The 15,747-nt window shown below is 40.6% G+C and overlaps 1 protein-coding gene across 1 annotated transcript; it reads left to right on the plus strand.

Moving 5' to 3' along the window:
• The first annotated feature begins 1,573 nt into the window (after positions 1-1,573).
• LOC138963010 (uncharacterized) lies at positions 1,574-14,648 on the plus strand. The gene is made up of 7 exons (XM_070334983.1): positions 1,574-1,864; positions 2,922-3,070; positions 3,587-3,777; positions 4,971-5,089; positions 5,891-5,935; positions 6,468-6,578; positions 8,696-14,648. The coding sequence occupies exons 2-7, from the start codon at positions 2,946-2,948 to the stop codon at positions 8,789-8,791; spliced, it is 687 nt and encodes a 228-aa protein (XP_070191084.1). The 5' UTR covers positions 1,574-1,864; positions 2,922-2,945; the 3' UTR covers positions 8,792-14,648.
• The last annotated feature ends 1,099 nt before the right edge of the window (positions 14,649-15,747 follow it).

The raw sequence follows: 15,747 nt of genomic DNA on the forward strand, positions 1-15,747 counted from the left end.
CCTACAATATGCGAAACATGTCGACTGCAGCAGCCTGGTTCTTAAAATAATTCTGACGGTCAACACAGCCAGAAATGCCAACAAAGACAAGAAAGCTGTTGCAAGGTAAGCTTACCAAACGTTACATAGCGAATCATATGATAGTGCGTAAACAGCAAACAGTAGATCTACAATCAAAGAGAGGATCGAGTCTGGAATGAAACGCGATACAGATCTAGCATTCAAAAACTGTCTTTCACGTTCAAGGAAGTTGTTGCAAAGTACTTAAAGACTTACTAAATTGTACAGACAAAACCATGACAGTGCATGTTTTGAATCTGAGGAAAAAATCGTGATCATTTTGACTTTGAGAACAGATTCATTCTGTTTCCTTATATCTGCATGTTCAAGTAAATGGTGGACAGTTTTTTTCGGGCAGAGTAAACTTAACTTGAGACTCTACTGCAAGTCTTGAAATTCACATAAATCGAATCACGAGCAAAGACATCCAAACATTACAGGCACTTTAGATCAACTCATTTCACTAGAGGTGACTGCCTAGCACTGTGTTTGACATCCGTGTCTGCTGAAATAAAAAGAAATTAAAACAAAACGGATTAACAGTAGGTGACACGTTATGAGAGTGGGAGACACTAGATCTGTCTCTGAACTTACCGGGATACGGCTGCAAGATCGACACTGACTGCCGCGCTTTCGACAGCTCTTCCTCGCGTGGACATTGGAAACACGCTGTGCAGATCAAATTGTAGGAAATCTCCCTTTGGTATCTTCTTTATTTACTTTTCTGGAGCTTAGAAACCGAACAACATGAAATCGTCTTCCCCGGCGAATCGGCGAGGTGAGAACTGGACCACAATCCTTCGCGCGACCCCTGACCTGATCTTGCTTGACACCTGACCTGCCGTCTGCATGCCAAACACGACACAAACCAGTCAACTGCTTGTACCCCTTCAAAACCCCCCACCACCCGTTTTCTTTGGATACACGCTTTAACTACACACATGCCGACACAATGTTGATCATTGCTTCAATAATTTGAAGATGGTGCTTGAAAATTAACCACGTGAAATGAGTATTTCGGTGTTTAGCCAAAAATGTTAAAGTTTCTACCACAGACATACACACATACATACATACGCACGCACGCACGCACGCACGCACGCACAGACAGACAGAGTTTACCATCGCATAGGCTACACTTACGTGAGCCAAAAACAGGTCCCTGCCAGATTTGCTTGACATGACCTCATTTACATGATAAACACACGTGTGGTTTGAACGATTATTATCTTACGAGTGTCTCTCTCACGTATGGAGGATAAATTGTGTTTGTTGTGCAGACGAAGCAAGGGAAACAATCTGAAATTACGAAGACGTGGTTGCTCCCCTTGTTATCAGTTTTGGCATGCTGTAAACACTTTTAAAAATAAATCAGCAAAAACCACTTTCATTATAATACTTTTGATACAAATAAATATGTCTAACTAGTTCAGTGTGTATACAGCATTTCAAAGCTATTACCTAAATTGGGTTTGTTGTCATTACGCGACAACCGCTAATCTTTCTCCAACCACTCGCTTTGGTTATCGTGGCACTTTCGGATTTGTTTCACAGTGTCACTGTTTGATCTCGTCTTCAAAGATCATGCGATCAGTGCCTGAAGGCAAGGGTTATGTTACTGTATCATCCGAACAGCGGAATAGAGTCATTGTGCATTTGAACTTTTGGCTTTGCCATTCATTTCACATCATCGATTTACAAGATAGATCGAGCATTCGTCTACGACTGTAGGTCTTTCCGCGCCTGTGCTTGCAAACATCTTCACATGCAAGTTACCGTCAGATAAGCCGCCATCGACTGAAACGTAGGTGCTATGACGTTACCTTTCGCATACTTGGCAGTTTAGACATTGAACGCACAAATGATATGAACATAAGAAGGAGAATTCTGACGTTGATGTTACATAATATTGATGAGAGAGGAACAAATATGACGCGGGTAGTTTAGATTTTGTTTAACATAAAAGAATGCGGCTTATTAGGGTTTCAGCCTTTTGACAGCTATGTCGTATACAATGATGTTTAGAATATCATTGTTCATGATTTTGAGTGCTGCACATCTATAATCAGGCTATAGGGCGGGCTCCTGTTAAATTTGACAGCTTGTGAAGTGCTTGGTGGGTTTGGGTTGGCTGCAGTCCCATTTGAGAACAAAAGATTGAGCACAGGCACATAGAGGCAGCCAACCACTGTTGATACCTATGGTTATTTATAGGCACATTTGATTAATAAGACTTACAACGCCTCTCTGACTCTTGCTCTTGTAAATCACACTGCACTGATGAAAAAAAAGTGAAGTATCAGTACTATCACTTAAGTTTATTTACCCCCTGTACATGTATTGTGAACAGAATGTTTTATTAGTGTGATTGCCACAGACTTACACTACAGTGCTGTAATTATTTCATTTGTGATTACAAGTCAGCATAGATTATGCTATTGGAAAATCTTTTTTAACTAATTAATCATGCTTGGTAGCAGCATCATTGACAAATATTCTGACTGATGATTTCCTTTTCTATCTAAACTGCGTATGTTTCCTTTTTATAGTAACCGAGGGAAATATTGATTCTGCACTGATCCTTTTTCAGCTGTTGCCCTGTTGTGCTTGCGTGTAATATGCTTGTTCGGTTTCATGTTGCGCTTCTGTTGTTATTGTTAAGGCCATTACAATGTATATTAAACTCAGAATTAAGTATGTATTGCTTCTTAACAGCTTCTACCTTTTGTGCTCATTTATACTACAGTAACACACAACTGATGGTGGGAACACAACTGCAACCATTTTCTACAGTTTGAAATTTTGTTTCAAAAGAAAGGGCAATAGATGTGTTAGTGTTCCTGTGAAATGTATGTGTGCAGCCAGTCAACAAAACAGAGAAGAAAATGCCTGTGAATAGGCAGGCAGCGTTTCAGCTGTCTCTTCTACTGCTAGCAGTGCCAGCGCAGTACTTCATCACCCATTTCGTCACCGCACCAGACTCGGGCAGCAGAAATTTAGCCTTTCGAAAGTAAGTCATGTTTTCGTTTTTTTATCATTTTCCTATGACTTCCAGTGTATGCGTGTGTGTGTGTCACTCTGTGTGTGTGTGTGGCTGTCAGTCTGTGTGCGTGTGCACACATGTATGTATGCATGTGCACATGTGTATATATGTGTAGTTTCCTTTGTGATCTTGTGGGGGGTTTCATTTATTTTGCGTTTTTTAAAGTTTTGTGGTGGCACTGGCAATCATTACCTCACAAATTCTCCACCAAGTTTTAATTGATGTGTGTGTAATAAACTATACAGATCAAGGAATAAATTTATAGCCTCTCATGTATGCCAACATAAAGCTGAGATATAAAATACATGAGCGTGTCTGTTATACATTTAAGATAAAAAGAAAAGCTTTTTTTCTCCACTTATGACTTTGTGTGTTAATCAACTTGATGACTCTTTATGTATGTAGTTTTATTTTAGTGGGTTTTTTTGTAAATGAAATTGAAAACAAAGAAATGCATGTATTTTTCTTTTAATCTACCTTCAGATTGCTGAGTTCGGCGGCAGGATTCCGCAACAAGTACCTGTCGTTGTCGGCGTGGAGCGAGTGGTGCCAGGGTGTCCTCAGTTTCTTCGCCACCGGTGACATACGAGACTTTGCTGGCCAAGAGGACCCCAATGGGGAATCGCCCGCCATCGAGGTTTTACAATTCAAGGACAAACATGGATATTTTGCAAGTATGTTTAATGAGTAACATTTGTTTATTCATATCATTGATTCATTCGGGCCTTCTTCTTCCTTTTTTTTTTCTTTCTTCTTTTTGTTTAACCATGTCCCTGTCTGTACAACGTCAGGGTATCAACAAGCAGACAATGTGTGCGTGTGTGATGTATTCATTTACACATCAAGGGCACATTGTAATGTCTCTTTAGGTCAGACATTATATAATACAAATTAATATCTTTATATTTTTTATCAAGATTAACCCTTTTCTGACTGACACAGCCTTTATCTAGCAATCATGCCTGCCTGAGACTGCCTTTTAGAAACAGCCAAAAAATGGATAACTTCAAATAAAAGCAAATAACTAACCGTTCATCACTTGTGCTGGGCTGTGGTTCATTCGAGTCGTCCATCGTAACTCACACCGTGCACTAATTCCTCCGAATCGTCTATTTCTGCTTCTTCAATATCATCGTCGTCTTCAATGTCACTATCAGAGTCAAGTTGGAGCTCTCTTGTAAAGAAAATCTTCGATTTCGATTCATTTTCGGCAGATAATGCTCCAAATTAAACGTGATCGGGAAAACACAGGAAGTGGTCAAGGGAAGTAACCACTGAAACACTTTTATGCACTGAAAACATGGACTGAGATGTGGATTTGTACGGAGTTTTGCTGTTACGTTTATATTCGTAGCCCGGCAGTAGAGACTGTTTAGCTGTTACGACTATAGTCGTAGCCCGTCAGAAAAGAGTTAAGCATAGGTATGTTTGTTTTTTTGTATCTGGCATTGCCCTAAAGAGGGATTGATCTACAGGTTAATGAAGTGATTTTTTATTTCCTGAATCTAAAATTATCTACATAATTAAGTATTAAAAATATGCTCAAAAATAAAGAATCCTTTTTTGTTGTTGCAAATTAGGTTAAACTTTATGCATCAGTCACCAAGATCACTGAGTACGCTCTGTCTGGGTCGAAGGGTTTCGGCAAGTCAAGGATTTGTTAACATGGTTAGTAAATACAAATACAGCGCTGTTTCTTCAAATCTGATGTGCTCCTTACCATGTGAATGAACACAGCGATGTATGACCCAGTGTGATTAGTTGATAACGCTTTACCTACCTTGTTTCTTCTCTTTTTTTTATGTGTGTGTTACATTACAATACATTGAAATTATCTTATTTTTTCTTTTTCTTTTTTCTACTACAGCATCTACAGAGCCTCGAGTGCCGAGGGGAAGTGATATCAAATTCCATGTAGGTCAAGTGATTCAACACAAACGATGGAAATACAGGGGTGTCATTATAGGCTGGGATTACAAAGCTAAGGTAAGTCTCAGGTCTGAGTAGAGAAAGGAAATCCCTATATCGCTGAGTGCTAGAAATCTTATAGATATGCTGATCCGGAAACAGCCGCTTTACACCATGCGTCCTACTTTTATTTTTGTTTTCATATGACCTACAATGCAATATGACGCATATATATTATATCTGCTTCCGTTTCTACCTGCTTTCTGCAAAGTTTGATTGTTTACAACTTTGGAAAAATGAATTCATCAAACAAATTCAACTCACTACAGCAAGCAGGCAGGGTGTTGATTTTTGGTATGTGACCAAATGGAAGGATGGTCTTATCCCATTAAAAAGCCTGGCAAGTTCTGAGATGGTGAGCGGAACTGTTTTCACGAGAATGAAACTTTAGAGTTTGTTATTGACAGAGTTACTTCCCATGCCTTGGAAACTGCATAGGACTTGAGGAGACGGCATCATTCTGTGCGGGAGTCAAAGGGTTGAGACTTCTTCCCTTCTAAGATTTTGTATACGTGGGCTCTTTGTTGTCAACCTCTTTACATTTACCTCCATTTGAAGATTCCCTCCATTTGAAGATTCCCTCCATTTGAAGATTCCCTCCATTTTAAGGACCGCCCTGATATGGCCCTTCGTTTGTTTGTTTGTTTGTTTGCTTAACGCCCAGCCGACCACGAAGGGCCATATCAGGGCGGTATGGCCCTTTGTGGTCGGCTGGGCGTTAAGCAAACAAACAAACAAACTCCATTTTAAGGCCTTATTTTCTCAGCAAGAGTTCCTTTCAAGATATTTATGTGGGTTTTCTTCTTCACTTGTTTTCAGGCACCAGAGCACTGGTTACGGCAGAATCATCCGCCTGACAAAGAGGTAAGCTAAACTACACACAGAAAAAGAAATTAACAAGAACATTTAAATACTGTATATGTTTGTTTCTTTTTTCTTTATTTATTTCTTTTTTTTTTCGTGGGAGTTATCAAAGTACCTTTAAATCAATGAATGAGAGAATCTTTTTTTACTTTTTGGAGTTCGGTTCAAAAAGTTGCTCAATCAAGTTAATGTGTTTCTAATTCATTAGCAGAATTTGATGTGATAATTGGCAAGGGCGGATCTGGGGGGGGGGGTTACACAGGTTACGTAACCCCCCCCCCCCCCCCCCCCCCCCACCCACCAAAAAAAGAGGTAATTTATTGGCTCAGGATGCACCAGATAGCTCTATTTTGCTTCTTTGGATAAAAAAATTTTCCGGGGGGGCATGCCCCCGGACCCCCCTAGAGGCTTAGGCGCCTTCAGCGCCGTCAACTTGTATCTTCGCAGTCATTTTGTAACCCCCCCCTCCAAAGTGAATTGATCCGCCCTTGATTGGCACTGATTTGTGTTTGCCCAACTGGTGTGGTTTCAGCATTGGAGAGAAACGCCAAACTATTCCATTTTGGTGGACACAAGGGACCGTTTGGTGCCACAAGTTACATATGTACCTCAGGAAAACATTGAATCCATTGTTAACACTCAGGTAAGTCAGAGAAAACAGATAATTCTGTTTTGGTTTGGTTTGGTTTGGTTGCTTATGGCCCTGTCACACGACCGTTTTAAAGCCTGTGTATGCCGACGTATGGGACATTTGAATAAGTACGCTGGCGTACGTCGAATACGTTATGGGTACGTTTTGTATACATTAAGAGGACGCTGAAGCACGCTGGCATACGTCGTAGTACGCTGACCATACGTCGAGAATTTTTGTGCATGCACAAAACTTTGCTGCGTGCTCAGCGTACTACGACGTGTGCTTCAGCGTCCTCTTAACGTATACAAAACGTACCCATAACGCATTCGACGTACGCCAGCGTACTTATTCAAATGTCCCATACGTCGGCATACGCAGGCTTTAAAACGGTCGTGTGACAGGGCCATTAGTGGATGTGGGGAAGGGGGGCTTTTTGTGTGTATGTGTGTGTGAGTATGTTCACCTCTACCTGTGTGTGTGTGTGAGTGTGTTCACCTCTACCTCTGTGTGTCTGTGCTGTTATTAGGTTATATTGAACAGTTATAAGAGGTTGAAGATTTGTGTGTGTGAGTGAGTTCACCTCTACCTCTCTGTGTGTGTGTGTGTGTGTACCTCTGTGTGTCTGTGCTGTTATCAGGTTATATTGAACAGTTATAAGAGGTTGAAGATTTGTGTGTGTGAGGGAGATTGAACACAGTATAAAGGTTTAGTGTGCAATTACAGTTACTTCCCTTACTTTGACAGTAGACTGTGTAACACAGAAGTAATTGCACATGAATCTGACTGTGTAAGGTTATTCAGTGCTGAATCAGATAGAGTAATAAATATGTCATCCCATCAGTCTTCACACCTTGGTCCCTCTCGCAGTCAATGCTGTTTTATAAAAATTCAATATCTTGAAATTCGTTTACAGTGGAACCCCCCTTTTACGATCTCCAACATTCTGAGAAAATCAGGTCTTAAAAAGCAGGGGGTCTTAAAATGGGGGTAAATGTACGGAGGGTATGAACAGAAAGTCTGAGAAAACAAATGTCTTAAAAGGGTGGACTGGGTGGCCGAGTGGTAACGCACTTGCGCTCGGAAGCGAGAGGTTGCGATTTCGACCCTGGGTCAGGGCGTTAGCAATTTTCTCCCCCTTTTCCTAACCTAGGTGGTGGGTTCAAGTGCTAGTCTTTCGGATGAGACGAAAAACCGAGGTCCCTTTGTGTACACTACATTGGGGTGTGCACGTTAAAGATCCCACGATTGACAAAAGGGTCTTTCCTGGCAAAATTGTATAGGCATAGATAAAAATGTCCACCAAAATACCCGTGTGACTTGGAATAATAGGCTGTGAAAAGTAGGATATGCGCCGAAATGGCTGCGATCTGCTGGCCGATGTGAATGTGTTATGTATTGTGTAAAAAAATTCCATCTCACACGGCATAAATAAATCCCTGCGCCTTGAATATGTGCGCAATGTAAATTGCATAAAAATTAAAAATAAAAATAAATCCCTGCGCTTAGAACTGTACCCACGGAATACGCACGATATAAGCCTCATATTGATTGATTGATTGAAAAGGGAGGGAGGCTTAAAATGGGGGTAAATGTACAGAGGGTATGAACAGAAAGTCTGGAGTCTTAAAAGGGAGGGAGTCTTAAAAGGGAGGGAGTCTTAAAAGGGAGGGAGTCTTAAAAGGGAGGGAATCTTAAAAGGGAGGGAGTCTTAAAAGGGAGGGAGTCTTAAAAGGGAGGGAATCTTAAAAGGATGGTTCCACTGTATTGTAAAGGCAAGTGTCTCAAGTTGTTTTTAATGTTACTCTTCCTATATAATGTAGAGTGATCCACGTAAACACATTTTTCTGTCAATCTAAACACACAAAGTATCCCTTTTTTTTATGTCCCAATAATAGAAATTTCTCAGCTTCAGAGAACCCATCAATGGAACACAGCTCCCCCCATGAAGCTTTTTTCATTTTCCACTTCCCACCCGTCTTTGTACAGTCAATCTTTGTTTGAGCTCATTCTTTCTTGTTCTCTCTCTTTCATTATCCGTCTATTTATTTCTCTCTTTCTTTTGAATGGTGGTCAAAACAAGATCATTATTGGCATCATTTACTTGACATTTGTACTTTCATTTTCAGATCATGCACCCAAATGTTGACCACTACTTTGAATACTTTGACGGCTCTCAGTACATTCTACGTCCCTGGCTCCAGTCTGTCTACCCTCAAGACTGAGAGAGCGACAGAGCGCCAGAGAGAGAGGGAGAGACTTAGAGAGAGGGAGAGACTTAGAGAGAGAGAGAGACAGACAGATAGAGTGTCAGAGAGCGAGAAAGAGTCATAGCGCAAAAGACAGAGAGAGAGAGAGAGACTTAGAGAGAGAGAGACAGACAGACATATAGTGTGCCAGAGCGAGAGAGAGACAGAGCGCAAGAGACAGAGAGAAAGGGAGAGACTTAGAGAGAGAGACAGACAGACAGAAAGAGTGTCAGAGAGCGAGAGAGAGAGACAGAGCGCAAAAGACAGAGAGAGAGAGGGAGAGACTTAGAGAGAGAGAGAGACAGACAGACAGACATATAGTGTGCCAGAGCGAAAGAGAGACAGAGAGAAAGGGAGAGACATAGACTGATAGAGAGAGACAGACAGATAAGAGTGTCAGAGAGCGAGAGAGAGATAGAGACATTAGAGAGAGAGAGATAGAGAGAAACAAAATGTATGTGAATGAGTATGTTGTGTTGTGTGCATGCTTTTGTGTATGTTGTGTGCATGTGTGTGTGTATCTGTCTTTGTCAGTTTGTGTATGTTGTGTGTATCTGTGTTGTGTGCATGCGTGTGTGTGTGTGTCTGTCTGTCTTTGTGTGTGTGTCCAGTGCAGTTGGATGGATGGACACTCACTCAGTTCTAGTCATCACTGCCGATTCCCAATGAGATCATGAATCAGAATGTTTTCCATCACTGGAGTGGTTTTAAATTCGTTGTGTATGTAATCACTTTTGATTATGATTTATAAAACAATAATTTAGTTATATCAGCTTGTTTGTGTGTGTGGGCTTGCAGTTGATCATTTATTTTCTCCAAGGTTTAGAAATGAAGTACATGGTGTTAATATCTGTAAAAAAAAATTTGTCAATGGTTTTGAATTCTTTGTGCTGGCATTTGGATTTGAATCGTTTTAATCGTGATTTATAACTCAGTAGAGGAGAGGTCAAAGTTGTAGTGAGAAAGTCATGCTTCTTGTCCCAAATTTGCGGTACAGTGGAACCCCCCTTTTAAGACCTTGTTTTTTCAGACATTCTGTTCATAACCTCTGTAAAATGACCCCCCTTTTAAGACTCCCTCCTTTTTAAGACCTGTTTTTCTCAGATTTTTGGAGGTCTTAAAAGGGGGGGTTCCACTGTACATTTACATGTTATTGACATAAAATGTGGAACATGAGGGTCTTGCAAAGGGGGGTTTCACTGTACTATTTAAGCAAAATCCTATTACTGAGGTCGTGAAGGCAATATGTGAAACATCAGTTAGGCCACACAAAAAAATAGGTGTGGTTAAGGTAAAATAGCCACAAAAAATAGGGTAAGAAGGTAGGCAATCACTTTTTTTTTAACTTTTTTTTCTAATGTGTACAAATTAAACCTACTTGACAGGGAAATAAGTGTGCGAGTCGAGCGCTTTCATTGCGTTTTCTGCACTCGGTGGTTTTTGTTTTTTTTTACAAATGTAATAAAAAGTTACAGGGTCGGCCCCTAAAAATAGGGTAGGTCGGGTTACCGAAACCACACCTCTTTTTTTTTTTAGGCCTTATTATGCTGACAATGTTTGCATAAATGACACAGCGGAACCCGGCCTTTTCAGACACCCCAATTTACGACTTTTAAAAACTTGTTTTCTTAGACTTTCTCTTTATATATAACCTCTGTACATTTTAAGACTCAGTCTTTGTAAGACCTGATGATTTTATCATATGTTTGGAGGTTTTAAGAGGGGGTTCCTCCCCCCGCGGGTTAGGGGGAAGAATTTACCCGATGCTCCGCAGCATGTCGTAAGAGGCGACTAACGGATTCTGTTTCTCCTTTTACCCTTGTTAAGTGTTTCTTGTATAGAATATAGTCAAAGTTTGTAAAGATTTTAGTCAAGCAGTATGTAAGAAATGTTAAGTCCTTTGTACTGGAAACTTGCATTCTCCCAGTAAGGTCATATATTGTACTACGTTGCAAGCCCCTGGAGCAATTTTTTGATTAGTGCTTTTGTGAACAAGAAACAATTAACAAGTGGCTCTATCCCATCTCCCTCCTTTCCCCGTCGCGATATAACCTTGAACGGTTGAAAACGACGTTAAACACCAAATAAAGAAAGAAAGAAAGGGGGTTCCACTGTAGCAGATTTGAGTCTTGAAAATGTATTTTTCAGGCAGTGACAGGAGGAGACAAAAACACTGCTGTTGTTGCGTATCTTATGTTGGGGGCCCGGTAGCTCAGATGGTAGAGCACTGGACTTGTGATCGGAAGGTCGCAGGTTCGAATTCGGGCCGGGACGGACACGGGTCAACTTTATGTGCAGACCCAGAGACGGAAGCCATGTCCCACCCCCGTGTCATCACAATGGCACGTAAAAGACCTTGGTCATTCTGCCATAAGTGCAGGTGGCTGAATACACCTAAACACGCAGACACCTGGGTAGCGCGACTCCATTGCTGCTAGCTTTCCACTGGGAGGAAGCGACCCGAATTTCCCAGCGATGGGACAATAAAGTAATGAAAATGAAAAAAAAAAGAAAAATGTATGCTTCTATTTAATTGATGTCACTGATTTATGCACTTGGGAATCTAAGGCCACGGTGGTACAGCTACAGTTGGTTTTTTATCAGTTAATTAAGCATGGAAATTGTTATATTGACATCAAATTTTTCACTTGAAATACAGTGGAACCCCCCTCTTACTACAAATCGCAATCTGCCTGTGATGTTTTTTACACATACATTTTAAGTAAAACTACTAAAAGATTATTTAAACTTTCATTATTACAATAATATATGATGAAAAACAATCACCGGACTAGGGTAATTTAGTTCATTATCTTAATGGAGCTGCAGGATGTTGAAAACTTCTATGTGCACATATGATCATGTCTCTGAATTCACTCACATTACAAATTTTCTCTTGCATTTATGATGTTATTGTGATTTCACATTTTGGCTGTGATTTGAAGCTAGGATCATGACATGTTGTATATTGTGATTAACTGCATTGTGGCAAAGAGAGAGAGAGAGAGAGGGTGTGTCTGTATGGGTCTGTGTGTGCCCGATATCTATGTCCATAAAGTAAAACAAATCTACTATGATTGAGAGAAGCTGTTTGTTCATCATAATCATACAAAAGGGTGAATGTTAAAGTAATCTGTGTTCATAGAAGAAAGGTTTCCGTTTTAAGTTGTCTAATTTCTTCAATGAAAAAATGTGCAAAGTTGTTTGTGTTTACTGCTCAACTATGATTTTACCAGAATGTGTGTCTGCTGGGTGTGTTGATTTGATTGCAGTTTGCTTAATTAATTGTTCCTTTGATTACTGTATGTGCAAGCTTGTGTATTTATTTTGTAAGCTAAACATTATTTGGTATTTGGGGCAAAGCTATGCACTTGGAATGATCTTCAATTTTACTCATTTTTTTTTCTTTTTTTTTTATGAGAGAGAGGGATGGAGAGTGTGTATGAGAGAGAGAAAGAGAGTGTGTGTGTGCGTGTGTGTGTGCGTGTGTGTATGCACGTTTGAGCCTGTCTGGATTTATATGTGTGTGTGCGGGCATGTGTGTGTGTGTGTGTGTGTGTGTGTGTTAATGATGTCTAACAGTTAACATTTGTAATCAACCCGTGTATTTAGACCCAGGAGTTACAGTGTACCTTTGCTCTCATAAGACACCTACAGCTTGGCTGTTAATTTTTATTTTTTTATTCGTCCGTGCATACAATACAGTGGAACTCCCCTCTTTGAGACCTTGCTGTTTCAGATTTTTCTATTCATAAGCTCAGTACATTTTCCACCAAATTAAGATTCCCTGGGGCGGGGATGTAGCTCAGTCGGTAGCACGCTGGATTTGTATCCAGTTGGCCGCTGTCAGCGTGAGTTCGTCCCCACGTTCGGCGAGAGATTTATTTCTCAGAGTCAACTTTGTGTGCAGACTCTCCTCGGTGTCCGAACACCCCCCGTGTGTACACGCAAGCACAAGACCAAGTGCGCACGAAAAAGATCCTGTAATCCATGTCAGAGTTCGGTGGGTTATAGAAACACGAAAATACCCAGCATGCTTCCTCCGAAAACGGCGTATGGCTGCCTAAATGGCGGGGTAAAAAACGGTCATACACGTAAAATTCCACTCGTGCAAAAAAACAAACACGAGTGTACGTGGGAGTTTCAGCCCACGAACGCAGAAGAAGAAGAAGAAGAAGATTCCCTCTTTTTTAAGACCTTATTTTCTCAGATTTATGGAGGTCTTAAAAGGGGGGTTCCACTGTCTCCAACAGATATATCAGTTCCCCTCCCATCCTTGTGCTCTTTGTATTTTTTTCCTTTGAATTGCTCTTAGTGTTTTGCCTTGAAACTACACTGTAGACAGGAATGTCCTCTGGTTTTATATGTGTTACAATAAATTGTCAAAACCAGGAAATTTACAAAAAATCACTGAAAATGTGTCCATTTCCTGTTTCACTCAGGGTTTTTGAAAAATGTCCTAACATTTTCAGGGATTTTGTAAATTTCCTGGTTTTGACAATTTACTGTAACATGCGTTTAATTATTGGGCAAAGAACAGTGATGCATTTGTGTGTGTGCGCATGAGCATAATGTGTGTGTGTTTGGGGGGATGTGTAATTCGTGGTTCTTCATAACAACATTTTATCTTAGTTTTTCCATATTTCCTGTGTGTATTAATTGCTAAAACATCCATCTGTGTTTAAAATCATGTTCTCTAGCTTGACAAATTTTTATCCTCTGAAAAGAAGTTTGTCCTCTGGTTTTACTTGCTGACATTTGTGTTGCTTGGAGTCTTTATAATCTCATGAAATGTATAATAAAGACAGTATTTTAATCCAAGTTGGAGTGCTTGTACAGTGCTGTTATTATGGACACAGACTTTAAAAGTTAATTATGCATCGGCTGACCATCTCGTAAATAAGATGGAAATAACAAGTTCATGAATGTTTGGGAAGTACGCAGATTGTTCATTTATTTCTGACGGGCGCTGTGGCGTGGTGGTAAGACGTCGGCCTCCAAAGCGGAAGGTCGAGGGTTCGAATCCCGGCCGCGGCCGCCTGGTGGGTTAAGTGTGGAGATTTTTCCGATCTCCCAGGTCAACTTATGTGCAGACCTGCTAGTGGCTTATCCCCCTTCGTGTGTACACACAAGCACAAGACCAAGTGCGCACGAAAAAGATCCTGTAATCCATGTCAGAGTTCGGTGGGTTATAGAAACACGAAAATACCCAGCATGCTTCCTCCGAAAGCGGCGTATGGCTGCCTAAATGGCGGGGTAAAAACGGTCATACACGTAAAATTCCACTCGTGCAAAAACACGAGTGTACGTGGGAGTTTCAGCCCACGAACGCAGAAGAAGAAGAAGTTCATTTATTTCTCAGTATTCACAATATGTTGATTCACCCGTACACAGTAACAGCTCTATTTTAATACCCGTTACACTGTACAAGGGCTTGAGAGAGAGGTTATCTCAAAACAGAGGTGTATTTTCTAACACTATGAAGAGAAAGCCTGTGAAACTGAGGTCTTTTATGTGGAGAGAGTTTGTGTAACTTGTACAATGGAGGGTCTTGAAACAGGCTTAGCTGTATTTTCACTGGCCTGTTTGTATGTCTGTACCATAGGTGTGTGGATATCTGAATCCGTCATTGTTGGTCAGTGTGCTTACCTGTTTGAGAGGAGATTTTGCACTGCGTTACTGACCTGTGAATATTATTTCTTCCAGAGCGACATATTGCTGCCGTAAGGCAAACGGTCTAAGATGATCATGTAAATGCACTGATATTGCAATGTGTAAATAAATCATACTGGCTACATCTGGTTTCCAAGGTGATCCAGAAAGGAGTATAATACTACAATGTTATTTATACTTGGTATGTTTGTGTGAGGGGCAACTGAGGGTGGTCTGTACGTTTGTGTCAGTTGTGGAGAAGTTTGCTCTCTCTCTCTCTCTCTCTCTCTCTCTCTCTCTCTCTCTCTCTCTCTCTCTCTCTCTCTCTCTCTCTCACACACACACACACACTCACAAACACAGGGATAACAATTGACATGCTGTTCATCAAGACTTTATATATAAAACAACATTCTAAAATTGTATTTGCAGCCAAACATACACACACATACAGACACATACACACACACACACACACACACACACACACACACACACACACACACACACACACACACACACACATCAATCCTGACCCATGAAGCTATTGTGTGATTTTCATAAAAAGCAATTAACAGACCCATTTTCAGACAATCAAAAAAGGCACCCTGTCTTGTTTAGGAATGGCTAGTCAGTTTGCTTCCTAAGCCATCGATTCTTGGTACAGGATACTGGGCCTAGAGCTTTTGTGTCAAATGAATAATCAAATGACAAATCAAGTGCATGTGCAAAAACAGTAATTTCACACACACACACACACACACATGCACACATGTTGTTTTAGAATTTACCAGGGACGTATGATTATACATGTATGTCTGCATTTAGGGAACTTTACGGGGATGTCAGTGCTGCAGCAATCACATAAAGTTATGCTGGTACGGTACCTTAAATTATCAAAAAATGATCATAAGGATTGTTCCACGTAGTTCCCTGAACACATTTTATTTCCTTTAGTTTTATTTATTTTTTTTTTTGTACCCATTTTAATTACGACTCGTATGGTTGGGTTTTTTTCTGAACATAACATAAACACGTACACAGTTTTTAACACACAAATCTGTCTTACAACATTGCCTTTTTGTTTATCTTCAAAACACAGCAATATAACAGAACCAAAACGAAGGTTCTCTCACAAGTAATATTAAGTCGTTACCTCAACAAACCCTGCAACCACCGTCTCCCGCCGAGCATTGCCGAGGGCGATACTTCGTAACACTCCGTCACTACTCGGGTGCTTCCGTGCTTTGGCTACTGTCCCCCGCATTGCTCTCCCCCTG

Source organism: Littorina saxatilis, linkage group LG3 (genome assembly GCF_037325665.1).
Source record: "Littorina saxatilis isolate snail1 linkage group LG3, US_GU_Lsax_2.0, whole genome shotgun sequence".
Taxonomy (NCBI): Eukaryota; Metazoa; Mollusca; class Gastropoda; order Littorinimorpha; family Littorinidae; genus Littorina; species Littorina saxatilis.

Excerpts from the sequence above, each read along its gene's own strand:
- LOC138963010 (XM_070334983.1), top strand. The coding sequence starts at position 2,946 with ATGCCTGTGAATAGGCAGGCAGCGTTTCAGCTGTCTCTTCTACTGCTA. Across the intron at positions 3,071-3,586 it reads AGAAATTTAGCCTTTCGAAA|ATTGCTGAGTTCGGCGGCAG; the intron begins GTAAGTCATGTT and ends ATCTACCTTCAG. Across the intron at positions 3,778-4,970 it reads CAAACATGGATATTTTGCAA|CATCTACAGAGCCTCGAGTG; the intron begins GTATGTTTAATG and ends TTTCTACTACAG.